The 14,294-nt window shown below is 62.0% G+C and overlaps 1 protein-coding gene across 1 annotated transcript; it reads left to right on the forward strand.

Moving 5' to 3' along the window:
• The first annotated feature begins 8,937 nt into the window (after window positions 1-8,937).
• Window positions 8,938-13,438, forward strand: LOC114490125 (proline-rich protein 2-like). The gene is made up of 3 exons (XM_028504051.1): window positions 8,938-8,972; window positions 10,717-10,857; window positions 12,820-13,438. The coding sequence occupies exons 1-3, from the start codon at window positions 8,938-8,940 to the stop codon at window positions 13,436-13,438; spliced, it is 795 nt and encodes a 264-aa protein (XP_028359852.1).
• Window positions 13,439-14,294: the final 856 nt, after the last annotated feature.

A 14,294-nucleotide genomic window follows, 5' to 3' on the forward strand; every position in this document is an offset into this window, starting at 1 on the left:
TCTATCCTGGCGAAACAGGCAGCCTTTGGGGCAGGGGACCCCAGCTCCCCCCGCCGAGCCCCGAGCCCGGTGCTGGGGCTTTGTTCGGCCAGGGCTCAGACACCGATCTCCCCACGCTTTCCTCTAGTCCGTGTACAAATAGTCTTACTTTGTGGTTAATATTTAATTACTCTAGAACGTACGGCTGCAGGGAGAGTTGGCGATCAAACAGCTATTTCTCCCGTGACGGCTAATCAATGCTCCTCCCAGTTCCACGCGTGCGCCCCGTGACTTTCATGAGAGAGGGAGTTCTCTGAGGCAGGCGGCTCTGTCCCCGGCCCCCCGGCTCCGCCCCTGTGACCGGAAGGCCCGTGCGTCTCTTCCCCGAGTGCGGACCTCGGCAGTTTCAATGGCTACTCGCTCAGGTTCCCCCGCAGCAATTTTCTCTGTTTCTTTCAATGTTTTCGCTTGTTTCATTTTCTAGACAAAGTTTTCATCATTTCACCACAATTAAAAAAAAAAACTTACTGGCGTTCCATTTGCCTTATTAATTAATTCACTTAGCAGGAATGATTATCTTTACAACGTTTGTTGCACGGTGTGAACCTGGGGGGGGTGTGACGGTTACAATCTCCTTCTTCATCTTCCGTGAAACGGCATTATTTTCGCCGTGTAAGTCATGCACCTTCTGCTGGGGTGTTCTTATGGGGAGTCTAGGTTTTCTCGTTTGAGTGGGAGCACGTCACCGACCGTATGTTTGAATGGCCCCTCTCTGCGGCTTGGAAAAGCTGTTAATTCTATTTAGTTCGTCATTAGACGCCTCGCTGAACACTCCGGGTGCCGCTGGCCCTGAAAGGTCTGTGTCCTCTGCAGGCAGGCCCCCTGTCCCCTGCCAACAGGGAAGGCGGCCCCCGACAGCTGACCTGGTGCAGAGTTAGGGGAACCGGGAAGAGAGGGGCAGGAAGCTCAAAGACCCGCTCGCCCCTCGACCCTGCAGGGGAGCTGCCGCTGAGGAAGCTGGGGTTCAGCGTGCGACAGGGCACCGCCCCTCGGCACGGGCCACTCCCTGGGCGGGATGGTGTCTGAGCGGCTGGCTGTCGCCCCTCGAGTTCCGGGCGGCGTGCCGCTCCTAAAGACGGGGGTGGGAAATGGCACTCAGGTGCTCTCCCGGACCCCTGGGCGGCTGGGCTCCGTCTGCGGGTCTGCTCGCCTCCCGGAGCCGACAGGTGGTCAGGGTGAGCCGAGCCCACGGCGACGGCCCCGGGGCAGGGAGGCAGCCGTGGGCCGGGCTGCCTGCGCCTCATTCCTTCACGTCCCCTGGGCACCAGCGAGTCACGCAATGTGACAGAGCCAGGGGGGTCAAATCAGTGTCCACAGCAGGGGGGGGCGCCCCCAGGTGACGGGAGAAGGGTGCAGAAGGGCGACTCTTACAGGGTGGGGGGACCGCTGGATCAGCGGGGAAGGAAGGAAGGAAAGGGAGGAAGGAAGGAAAGAAAGAAAGGGAGGAAAGGGAGGAAGGGAAAGGGAGGAAAGGAACCCTTACCCTTCGTGACCGCGGGGACGGGCCTGGAGAGCATCACGCGCAGTGGCATAGGCCAGGCCGAGAGACAAGCACCACACGGCCCCACTCCCGTGTGGGGTCTGATGGACAAAACAAGCAAACAGAACAGAAACAGACTCTGGGACACAGAGGGCGGACTGACCGCTGTCAGAGGGGAGGGGGCTGGGGGGCTGGGGGGCAGTTTTGAAGGGACTGAGCTAAATAAGTAAACAAATAAGCCCTCACAGATGCAGAGGGCAGCGAGGGGACGAGCAGAAGGGGGGGTGGGGGTGGGGGGGTGGAAGAGGGTGAAGGGGTGAACGGTGACGGGGGAGGCCGGACCTGGGCGTGAGCACACAGCACAACGCACAGGTGACACGTTACGAAACGGCACACCTGAAGCCTAAGGAGTCTCACTAACCACTGTCACCCCGACAAACTCAATAAAATCTTTTTTAAAGAAGGAAAGGCCCCTCTGGCCTCGGCCTGGACAAAGGCCACTCCCCCCCCACCCGATGTTAGAGTCACAGAGACGGGGGGTGGCGCCTCTATGTCCCCCCGCCGCCCCCCTCATGGGGCCGGGCTGGGGCATTGGGCTTCCGGTCCGCCTTCCCCCACCACACAACCGGCGCTCCCCCACTCGGACAGCGGGGCGCAGGGCGTGCCGACTCCGAGAAGGGCCACAGCTTTTCCGGGGCCGCTCTGTCCCGCGCCAGGACCCCTCTGCAGTGACGACGACTCCTGGGGGGACACAGGCAGGGCCCCCCGCTCCGCCCACCTCTCCTTCTCCCACCAGCCCCTCCTCTCCATCCCCGCCCCCACTTCTGCCCTTGCCATTAAGGAGGTTTGGGGGAGACGCTGCCTGGGTGAGGTTCCTGGGGTTGGCCTGCACGGAGCATGGATGCCCCCACGTCACCCCGGAGGGGAGGGGGAGGGGGGCACGTCCCTCGGGAAGGTGAGTGCACGGGCCCAGGCCGGGTGCTTCGCCCGACTCCCGGGTTCGGTCTGTGCGTCTGTGTGGTCCCCCCCAGGGGTTGAGACAGACACGGGGCGGCATCACCACGGTGACAATAACTAACTCGAGGGGCCGGGCCCTGGCGGCGCCGGCGGGAGAGGCAGGCTTGCTTAAGGAAAAGGTGATTGATTATCCCCCCTTCGTGTTCTGCTGTGCTTGCATGTTGGGTAGATATTTGTACATCCATCACGGCCCCGCACATTCATTCGGCCTGCCACCGAGACGCGAAGCCCAATGCCTCAAGAGCCTGAGCGAGCTTCCGCGATCTGCTGCTCCCTGCGGACGCGGGCAGCGGCTCGGCACCGAGCGTGGACGCAACTCTCCAGTCACCGGCCAGCCGGCCCGTCTCGGCCGACGAGCCCAGGGCCCTGGGGACTTGCCCCTGCTGTGCCCGTGGGGAAACGGGGCCCCCGGACTGCGGACGGTGGTCCGCCACCACTACCTGTGTGCTCGGCCTGCACGGGTGTGTGCACACGCATGCTCAGGTGACCCCACGTCATCGGAGCATTTGGTGCCAAGGCTCCAGGGAAGCAGAAGGTGTGGGGATGCGGCTCCAGCTGACAGTCTGATGGGAACTCCTTGGTAGGTAACTCTTCTCATTTGTCTTGCTGCTTCTAGGATTCTCTCCTTCATTTTCATCTTGGGTAATGTAATGATGATGTGCCCTGGTGTGTTCCTCCTTGGGTCCAGCTTCTTTGGGACTCTCTGAGCTTCCTGGACTTCCTGGAAGTCTATTTCCTTTGCCAGATTGGGGAAGTTCTCCTTTATTATTTGTTCAAATAACTTTTCCACTTGCTCTTCCTCTTCCCCTTCTGGCACCCCTATAATTTGGATGTTGGAACATTTAAAGTTGTCCTGGAGGTTCCTAAGCTTCTCATTTTTTGAATTCTTGTTGCTTCATTCTTTTCTGTTCGGTTGTTTCTTTCTTCCTTCTGGTCCACTAAAGTGATGTGGTCCACTCCAATGAACCTTCTGGTTCATTCCATCACTATTGGTTCCCTGTGCATTTTCCTTTACTTCACTTAGCGTAGCCTTCATTTTTTCATCTAATTTGCAACCAAATTCAACCAATTCTGTGAGCGTCCTGATCACCAGTGCTTTGAACTGTGCATCTGATAGGTTGGCTATCTTTTCATTGCTTAAAAGTATTTGCTCTGAAGCTTTGATCTGTTCTTCTGTTTGGGCCTTTTTTTTTTTTTTTGTCTTGTCACACCTGTTATGTAGGAAGGGCGGGGCCTTAGGTGTTCACCAGGGTGGGGCAACCCTCGTCCTTGAGTTGTGATGCTGTACGTGGGGGCGGGGTCCAAGAAGAAACAATGGTGCTTGCTCTGCTCTCTGTCGGACTTTAGTCCCTTCTGCCACTTCCCCCAAGCTAACTGGGCCCTTCTGGTGCTAATACCCAGGTGGGTGGGTGGGCTTGTGCACATTCTAGGACCCTGTGGGTCTCTCCAACACACTCTCCTGTGAGGCTGGGAGTCTCTCCCAGCACCTCAGTCCCCACAGGTGTTTTCAATAGGTGTTTTGAGGCTTTATTTCCCCGCCCTGGGGCCCTGGGTTGCCAGGTTTGTCTCGCTCCCTAGCTTCAGCTGGTTTGTCCGCACGTGAATGTGGGCCCGCTCGGTCAGCCCGGGGTCTGCCTGCCCCAGCCTGCGCACCTGGGGTCTGTCAGCACTGTTGTGCCCCGGGGTCCACAAGCCACCACTTTTTTTTTTTTTTTTTGCTGTGACCCTCACTCAGCCTGGCGCCCAACTCCATCCCTCCTACTGGACCGGATAAATGTGTCCAACTCCTCCGTTGTCCGACTTCTGTACAGTTCAATTTTCTGGGTTTTTTTTTCTAAATTTTTGTTGTCCTTAATTTGGTTGTGCGAGGAGGCACAGTGTGTCTACCTACACCTCCATCTTCTACACAATATATTTTTAATGAGAAAGTTTGTATTTATTTGACAAGGACATGAAAATGAAGTGGTACAGAGAACAGAAAAAAGATCTGATTGGTTCTTATCATTCAAAAAATATTGAGATAACATTTTCTGTAAGTTTATATTCCTTCCCACTTAAGATTTCAACACACATTTTTCATGTTATTACGAGGTTTCGTGAGCATGATTTTCAGTGGCCGCTGAGCTGTAATTTCAAATGTTTTACGTGAGTTACCCCTCCCCCGCCCCCGCCGCCATGGAGGCCACCAGGGGAAGGTTCCAAGTAGGGAAATTGAATCTGTTTTCAGTTGTTTTGGAAAATCACTGGGACTCTTGCAACTTCACACCCTCGGCCACTGGGCGAGGCAGAAACTCGGGGCAGAAACACGGTCAGGGTCTCCTCACGGGGTCGGCAGGGGCAGGGACTTGCCCAGCCAGCAGGCCCAGAAAGACCGGGAAGGAAGGAAAACTGCGAGGGTGTTGAAGGGCTTCGGATACTCAGAGCTTAGAACGCCATATCTGACTCTGAGGGACCCTGCCCCTCGCACCCAGGACCCAGCACAGGGGACGGGTCCCCTCGCCCTCCCCGGCTGTGTCCGCCGGGCGGCTGAGGACCCGCCAGAGGGCAAGGCCAGCGAGGGGCGCTTCCGGGAGGCCGTGTCTGCCCCCCATGTTGCCGCTGCCTTAAATGTGCATTTACTGAGCGAGGAGTCGTGACGACGTTTTTTCACGGATTCACTGCCCTTGGGATGTTTGCTCTACCACACTGTGCGTTTTTTCGCTCTATCGTTTGGTTCCCTATCACTTCATTTTAAATTTTAAATTGTTAATCTATGGTTTAAAAGGGGAAAAATTAACCTCCAATAGTAAAAATGTAAAATCTACAGTGAAAAATAAAATCTCTCTCCTCTTTCCATGCCCCTGTCTCCAGGGTTGCGTCCCTCCCGGTTGTCACTGTCACTCGCCCTGTGGTGGCAGTGTCTGCGACTTAGGAGGCTTTGTGCGGGGCTGGGGGAGGGGGAGGCTGAAGGGCCCGATGACCCTGACTCGGACTGCAAGGCCAGAAGACCCCGAGCCCACCGAGGCCACACCAGGCCTCCCACCGTCCCCGCCAGACTGACTTCCCAGGCCTTTCCCCTCCCTTTTGGCTTTGGGCCGGTGAAGCGATGCCGCGCCAGCACTCCGTCAAGTAGAGACGCTGCGCACGGTAAGAGCTCATTACTGTCACGTGGGGGAGAGACCCGGGGCCAGGAGTTCAAGCCCCACTCCCGGCCCCGTGTGCAGCAGCAGGCTGGTGCGTGCAACCCCCCGCCCCGCGCACCAAACAGCAGACATGGGGTCAGGACAAGTCCGAGGGCCCCACCGTCGTGGATCCCGGCCCCTAGGACGGATGCTGTTATTGCCAAGGTCCCTCCAGGTGACCTCTGCCTCGCCCTGAGCATGGGCTACACTCCCAGCAGACCCTGGGGCCGTGGTGCTGGCTGTTTGGAAATGATCGCAGTGAGGCTGAGCGTAGGAAGGTGCGAGAGCAGGTTCAGGGGCACCAGGCGGTGGGGGAGGACACACACAGAGCGGCCCAGCGGAGAGGGGCCCTTGACCCTAGGGTGCCGCCATCTCCGGGCCCGGGGGTCCACGCCTGCCCTTTCCCCGGTTACCGACTGTCCTTATAAATCCCTTTCTCAGGCTAGTCTGATGTTTCCCAGCTCAGAAATCCAGTTTTAACTTTAAAAGTCTTCACTAGACGCTGAGCTCCTCCAGGGCAGAGAAGAACCTAAACACACCTGAGTCCCCAGGGCCCAGGAGCGGGCCGGCAAACTCGAGAACTTGGCGGCTGGGGCGAGGCCTGAGGGAGCCCAGCGGTCACCGGAGTTCACGGCCACCCCCAGGCACGCCCCGGGCTCGAAGCACCCTGGGGCCCCCCGTGCCCGTTACAGGCAGACAGGTGACACAGAGGCAGCGGGCCCCTGTGTGTCCGTATAAACAGAAAACGTCCAGCAGAAGAGACCGCGCGGCCAGCACTTCAACCAGATCCAAGCTGCCAACAGGCAGCAAGGCGGTGCACGGCCTTAAAGTTGGCTGGGGTCGACTTTTGGCTGTTTGAAACTGTCCTGTGATCTCGGCCCTGCGACGAGACATTTCGTTTCTTGACGCACAAACTGTCTTTTTCTTAGTGTCTGCTTTTCAGAGCCCGGCTCAGGGCTGGGCACAGGGGCGGGGGCTGGGCTGAGGAATCAGCTGGAACCAGCGAGCGAGCGAGCGAATGCGTGAACGCGGCGTCTCGGGCCGGGCTGCTGCCGAGTGGGAGAGCGCCCCGCCCCTCAGCACAGACGCCTGCCGCTTCTGCACCCACCGGGCCTGGGTCCCCTTATCCCCGGACCCCCCTCCGTGGCCCACGTGACAGCCCAGGGTCGTGTGAGGCGCCGTCGCTCCCTTTCCAGGGTGCTCCTCGGCCCCCTGAGCCCTGGGTGCCGGCCCCGATGCCCCCCAGATGGGTTGGAGCCTCAGAACCCGGTTGTCCTCTGGTTTCCTCAGAAAACACCCCCGCGCCCAGCATGTCCTGCCTCGGGGGGCTTCGCCAGGATTCAGGGGGAGAGCAGACGCCACGGAGCTCGTGATCCTACCTCACCCGCCCTCTGTCCCTTGCTCTTCCCTGCCCCTGCTCACTCTCCAGAGTAACAGATCTTTCCGGGGAAGCGCGCATGCCCACATCTGGGCCCTCGGGGGTCTCATCTGCTCTCCACCCTCACGGGCTGTCCGAGGATGCCGCACCCAGCGCGTCCCCGGGGGTTGGTGGTCAATGACACCGTCCTCGTCACGTGACAGAGTGGACCTGATGCTCCAACAGGAACTGAACGTCCCCGGTAAAATCTCCCCAGCTTTCCACAGCCCAAACCAAAATGCCCACGGCGGAAAGAACAACAGAACCCAGGCGGTAACTGAAAAAACATCTCTGACACCAACTGCAATGAAAGCAAAACTCTAGTCTGGGGCCACCGTCACCACCGGCCCCCCCCCCCCCCAGGTGCACCTGACCCACACAGACACCCAGCGCTGAGCGGACCGGAGAGAGGTCGGCCGACCGCAGGCCCCGGCGGCCAGGAGAGACGCTTCGGGAGGTGCATCCTGCGTGTTGCCGAGGGACACGGGGCAGGCAGGAGGCCGGGCACCGCCAGGCAGCCGTGTTCACCAGGGCCACCTGCGGAGGGCCCGGCCACAAGCCTCGAGGCCCCCTCCAGAAACGAGCCTGGCTTGGCATCGTTTCTCCTCTGTTCTTCCCCCTCTTCTGCCACCTCCGGAGACGTCAGGGGCTTCCCCAGACAATACACTCAAATCCCACTGCGGGAACCGGAGTTTGCTTTTAACCATCTGCCGGACGTCTGGACACGAGGGGATGGCTCCCAGCGGACCGGTCAGCCCCGGGCTCTGAGGATGCGGCAGCAGCCTTGGCATCCTGGGAAGCGAGACCACCAGGGAGAGACCGATGCTCCCCCACACCACAGCAACGTCCCCGGAGGACGCAGGACCCCCGGGGCTCTGTCCCACGCCCGCGGTGGTCCACAGGGAATCAACGGGCAGTGGTGGGCCGTCACCCAGAGGGGCCAGCTTCCTCCCATCGGGGGCACTTCCCTGCCCGCCAGGACCTGACCTCGGGGAACGGCAGCAGGGGGAGAGACTGGTGGGGGTCAGGAGGTAGCTGGGGGCACAGGGGTCAGGAGGTAGCAGGGGGCACAGGGGTCAGGAGGTAGCGGGGGGCACAGGGGTCAGGAGGTAGCTGGGGGCACAGGGGTCAGGAGGTAGCTAGGGGCACAGGAGGAGGAGAAGCTGGAGAGGAAAGGTCCCAGCGCCGGCGTCACATGCCCTTTTCAAGGCTCAGCTGCTGTCCCTTTGTCCCTGTTGTAGAAAGGAGGAACGGAAAGAATAGGCGAGTTGAAAGGGCAAGGAGGGGGCGGAAGAGGCTCGGCTGGAAAGGCCACGGGCTCCTCTGACTCACAGCCCCTTTATTCCCCAGCCCAGTGCCCGCTTCCATCCCCCAGGGGGGCCTGGGCACCGCCGGCCGCCATCCTTCCCCACCCCCTGCCCCGACCTGCCCCCACAGCGGGGCGTCTGCAATGCCGTCTCTTCCAGCCCCCGTCTGCCCTGATCCCCCTGCCGTCAGAGGCACGCTCTGGGCAGCTGGTCCCAAGGGGCCCCAGGGCCGGGGCTAGAGAACCCCCCTTCTCCCGGGGGAAGTTTTCCTTGCCTCCGTCTAGGCGTGCAGTCCCCACGGGAGCCACCGTCCTTCGGGTGTGTGGGGGCCGGGGGGGGGGGGGTGCGGACCCCTGTCAGCTGATGTGCTGCACTAGCAACAGTGAGTGGCCGGGGAGGGAGCCACAGCCCCAGGCAGGCCGGTCAGAGTGCCTCCGTGGGGACTTCCGACCGGAGCGGACGAAGAAGGTCCTTCTCCACTCTGAGCTGGAAAGGGGACAAGAGACACTGTCGGCCATGGGCGAGGCCCGGCTGCCCCAGCTCCCTGGATGGTTAGCGGTGCAAGGCCCAGCCCGGGCCGCAGGCGGACGCCGGCCACTGCAGCAGGAAACGCGGAACGCAAACAGGCGGCGAGTGTCCCAGCCCCGAGGGGCGCCAGGGCTCTGGGCGCGTCCCCCCAAGTCCGACAGGAGGCTCGCCCTGAGCAGGAAGGGGCTGCCTGTGCCTCCCGATCACCCCCACGGCCACTGAGCCCCCAGTCCCGTCTGCCTCTGATTCCAACGGCTTCCCTGTGTGATGGACAGGCCTGTGCCCGGGGCCCGGTGGAGGGAGTGGTCTGCGTTACGCCTGAGCAGACGCCAGAGGGGGGCGAGACGGAGGGGTGTCCAAAGAAACGAATATACTTCCTGACGTTCCTCGGGCCCAGCTGCGTCTTTGTCTTTGTGGCAGGGACACGCCGAGTCGTGGGGGGTGGCGGGAAGGCCGGCACACGCCACCCCCAGGCTGAGCCGGGGGCCGCAGTCCCCGAGTCTGTCACGGGCAGCCCTCACCCACCAGAGAAGCCTCATCTCACCCTCCCACATGGGTCCCGGCGGGGGGCTCTCGGGAAATGACTGACATCACATACTCCCTCCCAGGACACCAGGGGAAGCCCTCCTCCGGGACCCTGCACCCACCACCCCCTCCTTCCTCCTGGAAATTGTCTTTGCAGAAACAGGAAGATCACCTGCCCAGAGCTCCCCCCCCCACCCCCGACACGTGCTGAGGGACAGCGCACTTCGTCAGCGCTGCTCCAGCTCTGCCCGCCACCCTGTCTGCCCGACAGGACCATCCCTGCGTTTTTGAGAGGCCTGAGGCTAAGACACGCCCCACCCCTTCGGGGACCCCTGGTCTCACCGGGACACACAAAGGCAGGGAACATACAACGTGTTCAAAACAGGCGCTGCTCTTCAGAACTGCCTTCCCCGATGCAACAGCCGCGGCCCCCAGGATCCCCGTGTGGGGCGGGCAGCCAGGACACGACGGAGAGAGCCGGCTTCTTCGCGCAACCACCTCCGTGTGGATCCGGGCCACCCGCTGCTCCTTATTTATCATCATCGATCCCACGGCTGGCGCCCAGACTGCAGCGTTAAACTCTTCCTAATACGACAAGTCCTCGAGGATTTACAGGCATTTTCTCCCGTTGTAACAAATTACCATGCTTGCTCGAGTTCCGGTAGCAACCCCCAGTGGAACAGCAGCACAAAAAAATAAAAATAAAAATGAGGATGCTGTCCCAGTGGCCCCGGCTGCCGAGGTGGAAACGCACACAAGCCGTTTGTGGCTGTGATGGAAGTGCAGAAGGTGGGTCACAGCCAGGTCTGGGGCGGTGAGATAAAAACAGACCTCAGCTCCCTTCTGGGCTGCCCGCTCCCGAAGCCTCGACCCTTGGGGGACAGGGCGGCCGGGAACGTGTGACCCTGGGGACGCTCTCTGCTCTCCGCACCCTCCCGGCGACCCCCTTCCTGGTCGCTCACTCCCCCGCACCTTCCACTGTGACAGAGTATCCAGACAATGTCCCCCACAGACCCAGCCTCTGGGATGGCTGGCGGAAGCCATTTCTCTTCTCTTCCAGATGTTTCCAGGCCCTGTGGGCCCCCGGGCGAGGCCAAACCAGATGCCGGCAGTGAGCGTGCTTAGGACGAAGTGACAGAATTGCAGGGAGAAGCTGATGTCCAGTCCCCTGCTGACCCAGCCCCATATCACAGTCCGGTCCCCCTCAGAGGCCCCGCCCACAGCCCCCCCCCCCCCCCAAAGCCGACCCCAAGGGGACCGCCTCCCTGCCACCCAGACCTCGGAGCGAGGCCGGGCCTGTTCGGGGCTGGCCTTGCATGGCGCTGGCTCTGAGCACGTCCGGAAGAGCAAGGCCCGACCTGAGTCCGCCTCCCTTCCTCCCAGGTGCCTCCAGGCCATACGGCCACGTCAGCCTTTAGCTGTCTGCTTCAGTTTTTGTTAGTGTTCGCGGTGCGGTAGACCGAACGCATGCATGCCCCCGGAATTCCTACCTCGAGATCCGAAGCCCCACCCAGTGTGACGGGGTTGGGGGTGGGGGCATTTGGTCAAGAGGCTGGGCTCCCATGAATGGGACCGGGGCCCCTTATAAGAGAGACCCCAGGGAGCTCCCGAGTCCCTTCCCCAGGTGAGGACACAGCGGGAGGTCGCCGGCCGCCTGTGGACCGCGAAGAGGGCCCCTGCCAGACACGGGAGCTGCCAGGCCGGGAGCTGCGCAGAGCCCGTCTCTGCTCAGTGAGGGAGGCCCCGCCCACGGCTCCCCCTTACGGCAGCCTGAGCCAGGCGAGATGAGCGGGACCACCGGGTCGGGGGCTCCGATGGTGGAGCGTCCCCCCTCGCACCAAACAGGCTGCGGGTTCGATCCCAGTCGGGGCGCGTACGGGAGGTGATCAATCAATGTTGCTCTCCCTCACGTCGAGGTCTCTCTCCTCTCTCTCCTCCTTTTTGTCCCTAAAATCAGCGAACATGTCCTCGGTGGTGATTAAAAAAAAAAAGTTTTGCTTCATTTCCGGTGGCTCTGGCCCCCAGAAAAGGAGATCTAGAAGAACGGGGCCCTCCCAGCAGGGGTGGGAAGGGAGCTGCCTCTGTGGAAGAGGGAGGGACGGTGGGCAGACAGTCTGGGGGGGTACCAAGTGGGGTGGGGGCAGGGGGGCCTGGCCCCTCCTCCCCCTGAAGGGCCAGTGCAGCCGGGCCGCACCCCGGCCCTGGGACAGGGCCACAGCCCTTGTCCTTTGGGGCCAACTCACGGCAGAGCCCCCTGTCCGAGCACCTGAGACTTGGGAAGCGTTCCCCAAGTCCCACCTGCCCAGCCACTGGGGGGCGCTGCCCCTCACTAACGAGGACATAGGACCACGAGCCCAGATAGAAACAAATTAAAAGCCGCTATGTTTTAATGGCTTATACCATTTTCACGGGGGCAGTAATATGCCCAGGAGGGAACGGGGGTCCATGTCGGCTCGCAGAAAGAATGTTCTGGTCCTGAGGGCGTATCAATGAGCGACACAGCAGCGTCGGGTCAGGAGCAGGACAGAGACGGGACCGCCCGTGACCGGGGAGGGGTCGCGGGATCTAGTTTCTGGCGCTGGGTCCGCACCGTCCGCCAGCACACACTCCCGAGGCGGGAGGAAAGGGAACCCCGGAGCGGATGAGAGTGAGTCGCCCTCCGAGCTCTGCAGCCTTCCGGACGGAGGCTCCGGCGACGGCCCCTCCTGCCGGCTACGGGGCGTGCGGCTCTCCGGACCCATTTGTAACGCTCGCGTTTGCCCTGGGAAAAGACACTTTAATTGAAAAATCATTTGCCCATAAAATTATCATCAGCCACGCACTGTGCACCGAAGGGCCGCATGGTGACCACGAAACAGCCGGTGAGTGGCTTCGCCCCGCCCAGTGACTCACTCGGCACTGTGTCGTGGACGGGGTGATCAGAGCAGGCGGGCGCGGTGCTGGCGGGGAGTCACATCATTAGGCGTTTCCCCGCGCAGGCGCGCGGGCCGCCGAGTCTATTCGTCTCGCCGACAGGATGTCTATAAGGTGTCGGGCCGGACGCATCGTACTCAGGCGCTGCCGTTAATTCTGTTCGCCAAACGCTCGCTCGACTGAGGCTGAGTTTTTCGTCGCAGGAATGGATCTGACTATGGCACGACATTAATCTCGCCGACGTGACCTGTGCCCGGTCTCTCCAAACGACCCGCCCAGGTTTGCAAAACAGAAGTCAACAGAAATTGGGAGAAACCATCGGACGAGATGAAAACACACGGCTGAGAAGCCGCTCCCGGTCTGTGGGTTCCTTTCGCTCGTCTGGGCGCCCGGAAGGGGTGCGACTCACACAGCCCTTGCCTGTGTGGGCAGGGACGGGGAGAGGCGGCCAGCGGAGCAGGGGCGGCGGCGGCGACGCTCCCAGCCGAGGACGGAGCGGCGTCCAGGGTCCGGGGGTGGAAACGCTCCCTCTGAGCGCCAGCGCGGGGGACCTCACCCCGTCCCGCTGCCTGGTCCTCCTGCCCGGGCCTGCCCCTGTGACGACGACAGACCGCGGTGGCGTCCCCTGCAGCACACGGCAGTGACAGCCACCATGTCAGCACCCCCCCCAACCCTGCTCCAGCCTGTCCCGGCTCAGGCCGGAAGCCGTGCAGTGGCTCCGGTTAGGGGCTGGTTTCCGCGGCCGCCCCCAACCCCGCCCCCGCCCCGGGGAGCTGTCCACCGGCAGGGTGCTGACGAGACCCGCCGGAAGGCCCAGACCACAGGACACAGCCGTCCATCCACGCAGCCTCGCGTCCGAACACGCGGCACAGCGCCTCTGCCGAGACTCGCCGTGGGCTCGCTCTACGCACTGCGCCTCTCTCGATCGGAAGCAACGCCGCCCGGAGGACCGGGGCCGGGGCCCCGTCGGGCACCTCCCGGAATCGGCACTGCCCAGCTCACACCGCCGGCTGAGACTTTATCCCTGAAACCGGAGCTGCTGGCCAACTAACCGGGGCTTGCCCGGAGCGGAGGACTCGGGTGGACGTTCAGCGTGGATCTCTCACTCCCCCTCCCCGTGCCCAGGTCCCGGAGGAAGGGCTGACCCCCGGCCCGGACCCCCTGAGCCCCCGGGAGCCGCCTAAGCCGCACCGTACTCACAGCATCCGTTTCCGGGCCGTGCAAGGCGGCGGGAGGGGCTTGTCGAGGAGGGAGGGGCCAGTCCGGCGCTCAGGGGGGCGGGGTCCTAAAAGGGGAGGAAGTCCGGAAGCCGAGGGGGTGGCACGCAGCCCAGACCACGGGGTCTGCGATCCAGGCGCCCCTCGCACGCTGGGCGACCTTTTCCAGGCCACATCCCGCCTCTGGGTCTGTTCCCTCCTCTGCGAACCGGCAGCAGGAAGAGCGCCCAGCTGTGCCGGCCCTGCAACCAAGGGGGGGAGTGGCGGGGAGTGGGGCTGGGCGGGAGGCTGCGGGGACGGAGAAGTGCAGCTCGGCAGCCACCCAACGGCCACGGGGTGTGAAGTCCAGCACAGGGGACAGAGTCGCTAACACTGTCAGGACTGCGCACGGTGCCCGGCGGGGGCTGGAGACATCAGGGAACACTGCCAGTAAGTGTGGGGTTGTCCGACCTCCCCGCCGCACACCTGAGTCTAATGCACAGTAATGCTGAATGTCAGCTGTGGCTGGAAAATAAATAAAAAGTTTAAAAAAACAATAGAAATGCTGGTGGCTCTTATGTGGCAGAGGATGGGTGACAGCAGAGCAGAGACCCGGAAGGCTGCCCCGTGTCTCAGAGGGACGGTGGCGGTGGCTGGACGGGGAGAGGACAGGCTCACGATGCACTTGGACTTGATGGCAGGGGTGTGAGG

Source organism: Phyllostomus discolor, chromosome 12 (assembly GCF_004126475.2).
Source record: "Phyllostomus discolor isolate MPI-MPIP mPhyDis1 chromosome 12, mPhyDis1.pri.v3, whole genome shotgun sequence".
In the NCBI taxonomy this organism is placed as follows: Eukaryota; Metazoa; Chordata; class Mammalia; order Chiroptera; family Phyllostomidae; genus Phyllostomus; species Phyllostomus discolor.

Excerpts from the sequence above, each read along its gene's own strand:
- LOC114490125 (XM_028504051.1), top strand. The coding sequence starts at position 8,938 with ATGGGCGAGGCCCGGCTGCCCCAGCTCCCTGGATG. Across the intron at positions 8,973-10,716 it reads CTGCCCCAGCTCCCTGGATG|CCGACCCCAAGGGGACCGCC; the intron begins GTTAGCGGTGCA and ends CCCCCCCCAAAG. Across the intron at positions 10,858-12,819 it reads TCCGCCTCCCTTCCTCCCAG|GGACGGGGAGAGGCGGCCAG; the intron begins GTGCCTCCAGGC and ends CTGTGTGGGCAG.